This window comes from Typopeltis vanoorti, chromosome 11 (genome assembly GCF_054136105.1).
Source record: "Typopeltis vanoorti isolate ZY-2024b chromosome 11, IOZ_Tvanoo_1.0, whole genome shotgun sequence".
NCBI lineage: Eukaryota > Metazoa > Arthropoda > Arachnida > Uropygi > Thelyphonidae > Typopeltis > Typopeltis vanoorti.
The window spans coordinates 76776591-76782590 of NC_143559.1; the positions used below are offsets into that span (position 1 = coordinate 76776591).

Consider the following 6000-nt stretch of genomic DNA (forward strand, 5'->3'; position numbering starts at 1 on the left):
AGATGGTTTGATGTTAAATATGGTGTCAGACAAGGATGTACATTATCCTCTCTGTTATTCATTATCTCTATGAATCACATTATGAAGAGAAGTGGTGTTAAACCTGATATCAAAATGGGAGATGTTAATCTCAGCTCTTTACTTGATGTGGATGATGTTATACTTTTAAATAAATCCAATACAAGTCTGCAAGATTCCCTGACTAAATTGAATAACTGTTGTAATAGAATTGGTATGCAAATGGTCAGCAATAACACAAGACAAAGAAAATGAAAATAGGCAGAAGCATTGAAAATGTCAACTGTATTGTGAATGGAGAACCTATAAAACAAGTAAAATATTTCAGCTACTTAGGCACAGTTTTTAGTGAAGATAGTGAATTAAATATGGAAATAGACAATAGAATCAACAAAGCTGGTATGGTAGGAAATCAACTGAATAAATTTATATGGAATAAGAGAGAAATAGGCCTGTGTAGCTCAGTGGAAATGGTGCTTGCATCCTCTGCGCTTGGACGCTCGAAGTTAGACTTAGGTTCAAGTCTCAACGACTGGAGGAACTTTTTCTAAGCCTATCTTCAACCAGTTCCCGAGTTAGTTGACCTCTGGTGCAGACAAGCGGGTTTTTCATCCCATAAACTCAAGAAAATCGACCATAGTACTCGCATTATTTCAGACAATAACATATCCTGTTAGGGTTAGCCACAAGAGAGATGGCAGCTTTTTGCTGGTCTCTTCATCAGTATCAGTAGCTGCCTATAATTAGTGATAGACATGGGCCAGCTATCTCTGATTGGCTACCAGTGGGGATTGAACTGCCCACTTGATCTCCAAAAGCTAGATAAGGGTACAAAAGCCTCGCCTACTCCCTATTAGGGAATAAAAGGCATTAGCTATTATTTTTTTTTTTTATTTAAGAGAGAAATTAGTCAAACACTAAATTAACTGTATACAAGACAGTGTTCAAACCAGTTTTAACTTTGGTCAAGTGTTTTATTTCTACCCCAGCTCTCAGATCCATAGTTAAAATTGGTTTGAACACTGTCTTGTATACAGTGTTTTGGGGGATTCATTTTCGCAGAATGTCAGCACATTATTCAATACTCTTTAGCCGGAGCTACTGAAACGTTTAACAACAGAACTTGTTGACTGTACTGGATCCATCATACAAATTAATAATAAAAAAATAATGCAAAAAGCGAAACAAAAATCGAACTAGTACAGCAACAGACAAGAAAGCACATGATTTCGCATGTTAGCGACCAATTCGTACATCCTTCATTTCTTTCTCCCCTTCAGCATGAATCGACTATTCTTGGCAAAATTCCAAGGAGAGACCTGAAAACGGTGGGCGAACTATACAAATGCACATCCATATTTCCTAGAGATGGCAGGGGGACTGCTGATTGCAATGATTGTTTGTTTTCTTTTGATATTTTTATAGATAACGCATGATGATATAATCATAAAGTAGAAATATTGCAATATATTTATATATACTTTGTGTAACACAAAAAACAATCCACTTACATAATGCATAGCATTTTTAAAAGTGAATTGAACTCTAAACTGTCATCTTCAGAAATAAACCAAGGAGGTAGATAAGGATATTCCTTATCTGCAACTCTGTGTAATGTTTATTTAAATGAAATAAAATGGAATAGAAAGAAAACAAGATATTAAGCTGTCCTCTGGTATGAATTTAAACACTCCTCTTTGGTGATGACCAGGTGATAATTAGAGATTCTGAAGGTAATCTCTCAATCTAAAAGAAAAAGCTGAAGATTTCAGTGATGACCTCAACAGAAAAATCAAAAGCAGCTGATTTTAAATGCCAGATCCAGTTAGAAGTAAATTGCTTCTTGAATCATCAAGGATCAGGAGTTAATTGCAGATAACATAAATGAAGAATAGCAGAGAACAGACATGTGGAAAGACAAATAGAAGCAAAAAAAAAAGGGGGGGGAATACATGCTGGTGGACTGAGAGAGTTGGAGTTGAGTCAAAAATAATACTTTTCAAAGTTCATAAAGACTAGGTCAGACAAGAGAAAGAATCATACAAAAAATAAAATAATAATTAAAGAGGAAAAGCTGGGCGGTTCAATTTATACATAAATAGAAAGAAGATATAAATGAGAAAACAAGGAAATGTTATACAGATTAATGTACATAACATTTCCTTGTTTTCTCATTAATATCTTCCCACTAATGTATAAATACAACTGAGTTTTTTATTACAAATAATGAGGAACCACATTTTCTAATAAATGGAGATGGAAATTCCCTTGGATAATTGAATTTTCTGCTAATTCAGGATTGAAATGGATGTGTGATATCTTTAGATTAATATCAAGAAAGATGGTGATACTGGCAGATTGGACAAAGGGATTTATTTATTCTAATGTATAAAGGAGGCTCAAGGAACAAGTGTAGTAACTATAGAGGAATAACATTTTGTTGCTGTGCAGGGATTTATGAAAGGATAATGGCAGCAAGAATAAGGAATAAAATAGAGGAATGTCTAAGGGTATATTAATATAAGTATGGTTTTAGAAAAGAGACAGATGCTCAAAATTGGAAGAAGTCTTTGATTGTGGAGCCAAGAATAAATTTGGTATTTCAGAATGGTTTAGTAATGGACTGCAACAAGGAAGTGTCTTATTTCCATTTTTGTGAAATGTGATGAATAGTGGCTTAGATACTGTTAATGACCAGAAAGGAGGGACAGCTGTGTAAGCTCATTCAGAAGAAGAGCTACAGAAGAAACTGGATAATTTGAACATTGTGTCACAGAACTGTTGGTTACATATTAATAGTAAGAAGAGCAAGAGAATGGTTAAATCATAGTGGGAAATGTACAAGTTAAAGGTGCTAGATTTAATGGCAAATCTTGAAGATTTGCCATTAAATCTAGTAAATCTATGTAATTAAATCAAAAATTTCACTTGAGCCAAAGCTTTAACAGTGCAAGTGGTCAACTAAAGGGCATTGAGGTCTCATTACTTTTTGCTCATTTTTGTCTGATGCAACAGTGAAAATTAAAGTTTTGGGGTCAGTGTTGAGTTTGTGGAAAATACGATAAGAAATGTGGATTAGGAATGTTTTAAGACTAGGAAGTGGATGAAAGAAAGAGGGAATAGTTGTGATGTCAGCACCAGACTGATATGTTTGCTGTGCAAAAAGCTGGCATCAATCTTAAATTTTGAGGGAGGATAGAACATATAAATATGAAGCCTCGCTGTAAATAATAAATTCTCCAATGCCTTCCAAAAGGGAATGAGTAAGCAGAACCTCTTAATTTTGTTAGAAAATAACAAGTCTGTACCTCTTGCCATTGCCAGGGTAGGGTTAGGTACATTCCTTTTATGTATAATATAAGAAATGCTCCTAACCTTGAGTAGGTTTCCCCCACCTGGGGGAAACCTACTTGCCTGCACTGAAGATCTAACTCTGGAATTGATAGAAGGCCTAGACGAAATTCTCTAATCACTGAAGAAAAATCAAACCTATAATTATCTTACTTCAGTAGTCTTAGCATCTTCAAAGTTATCATTCTAAAAAAACTTAATATATATTAAATATTTTTAGAATGTCAGTCTAGTTTAAGCAAGCTATTCTCTTATTACATTAGATTAAGTGATACTGAGCTATAATATATGTATTTTTAGGTTTGGAAGCTCGCTTGAGAGAGATATGTGAAGAACTATTAGGTCCGCTTGTTCAAACATCAAAAAATTCTTCTTGGAATCCTTACATACTGGTGAGTTATTTTCAGCATTCTATATTTATTAAAATGAGTTAATGAATAGTGAATGAAATATACATTCTTATTTGATTTACAATATACTTTCCTTGAGATGTTTGGAGATATATTTTTTAATTGACATAAATTCTATGTATTTCTTCTAGGGAATGAATAAACGAGATCTCTTAAGAGAAATTCTTCCCATTATTGGTTCCAATCTACGTATGCAACGTTTATTTACAGAATATAAGGATCAATTAAACTTAACTTAATATAGATGCTAATTATTGTAAAAATTTTTACAAGTGCCAAGATGATAAAGCACTGCAGATACTGTCTACTGCTGTACAATATCATCATCTTTTGCTAATTACTGTTCCACTATGTGGATACAGAATATCATAAAGGAATTAAGTGATGCTCAAACTGAAATACCTCTTCGATTGAGCTTGTCAGAAGAGTTCTCATGGAGAATAGTGAACACCTCCTACTCAAGTTACTTTATATAGAACAGCTTTTTTTTATTGTACATGATTTTTTATTCTACTGAAGATATGTTGGTGAGACATTTTGAATGCATTCCTTAAAATGTAAGATATTGCAGAAACTTTTGGAATACTGTTTGTACTATATATAGACACACACACCTGTATTGCCAGACAGAATATATTGAGTTTTTACCCATATTGGTTCCTGAAATACATACACCCAGAGTTTGTGTTAAGACAAACAGTTAATACCAGTTGCAATATTGTGAATGTAATATCTTGATTAGTTTCTCAATCAAATTATGTACAGTTATGATTTTTTTTTCCTTGTTGTATTGCAGCTAAAGATGTAACAATGTTTGTTTTTTTATAATTAATTCCTTTTTCCTCTCACCCTCATTCTAACTTGTAAATTTTACTTATTCACATTCATCATATCAGCTCCAACAGCATACTTCATCTATACTTGTTTTTGTTCATAAAAACTCTTTTCTACAGTCATGTACTTATTAAAATGTGTGCTGATATGGACTTGACTGCATCTGCACTTAATAACCTAGGTGATGCACTACTAGTTTTTTTCATGTAATATGTCTTGACTGCCACTGTATATAATTCAGATTGTTTAAACAGACTATTAATACTGGTCTGTATTTTATACAATTTTAAATAATGTAAAAATAGTATAATAAAATCATAATTCATGTGTATATTTAAACATTACTGAGACATAATTGTCTTACTATAGTTTTAGAAATGAATTAAAGTTGGATTAAAATAAACTATCCCAGACCATTAATTTGTATAGTTGTAATAAAGTGATTTAAAATTCTAGAAGTTATTTGATCCAAATTTTGATGTTTCTAAACTTCTGTGGGCAAATTATCAGTGGTTCTGATTTCTTAAACATTATAGACTACCTTTTAGCTTTCACCATATGTCATGATTTTTGGAGCAGTATATGCAATTTTTTTTAAGACTATAATGATCATTATACGGTTACAAAAACAATAGTATTAAGGTGATCAGATTTTCTTTTTGATAGAATTCGAGATTTGTTGTATAACATTTGATTTAATAGAGCAGTACAGTTGATTCTGACTTTCAAATAAAGCACATTTTGATTTTGTATAAATTGTGAAATATAAATCCTTGCAATGAATTTTTATATTCATCACAAGTTACGAGTGATACATTCTGTTTTTAGCTTAAGTCTGTCATCCTAATTTAGTATACTAAATCAGGATTGTTAAGATTCATACTTTCTGTATAAATAAAACCATTCTGTAAAGATCCTTGTTTCTATAAAATGTTTTTATTTAGACTCTGGGATGTTTATTATTATATTTTAAGTTTCATCTTAAGCTCAGTACACAAATATCAGTGGCTCTCAAACTTCCTGCTCCCTTATTTTCTTTAAATTCAGTCATAAAAGTATATGTCATTTGTATACTTTTTTTTATTATAAAATATAATTTCTAGAATAATTCTTATATATGCGTGTTCCATTTACACTAAGCATAAATTGAAATACACGGGACACTTTCTCATAGAAAAAAGTATAAACTAGCTTCAGCATCCCATTTAGATGTTAATGAAGTGTTTTTTTTTTTTTTTTTTTTTTTTTCAAACAGTAGTCATCTCATTTTTTTCAGCCTACAGTGTGTGTGTGGGTTCACATCTGAGACATGGATTTTGGGTAATGCCTTTATGTTGCAGGTGTGAGACCATCCTACTTATTGGGGGCTTGAAAATGTTTGATTTCT

The 6000-nt window shown here is 32.1% G+C and overlaps 1 protein-coding gene across 3 annotated transcripts in view; it reads left to right on the forward strand.

The window, feature by feature from the left end:
- Hira (histone cell cycle regulator-like protein) overlaps window positions 1-5558 on the forward strand; it is a 429854-nt gene extending 424296 nt beyond the window's left edge. For all 3 annotated transcript variants that reach the window (XM_090400974.1, XM_090400975.1, XM_090400976.1), the window contains 2 exons: window positions 3670-3761; window positions 3911-5558. In XM_090400974.1, the coding sequence (XP_090257100.1) occupies window positions 3670-3761; window positions 3911-4018 (200 nt within the window). In that variant the 3' untranslated portion in view covers window positions 4019-5558. The remainder of the gene's footprint in view (window positions 1-3669; window positions 3762-3910) is intronic.
- The last annotated feature ends 442 nt before the right edge of the window (window positions 5559-6000 follow it).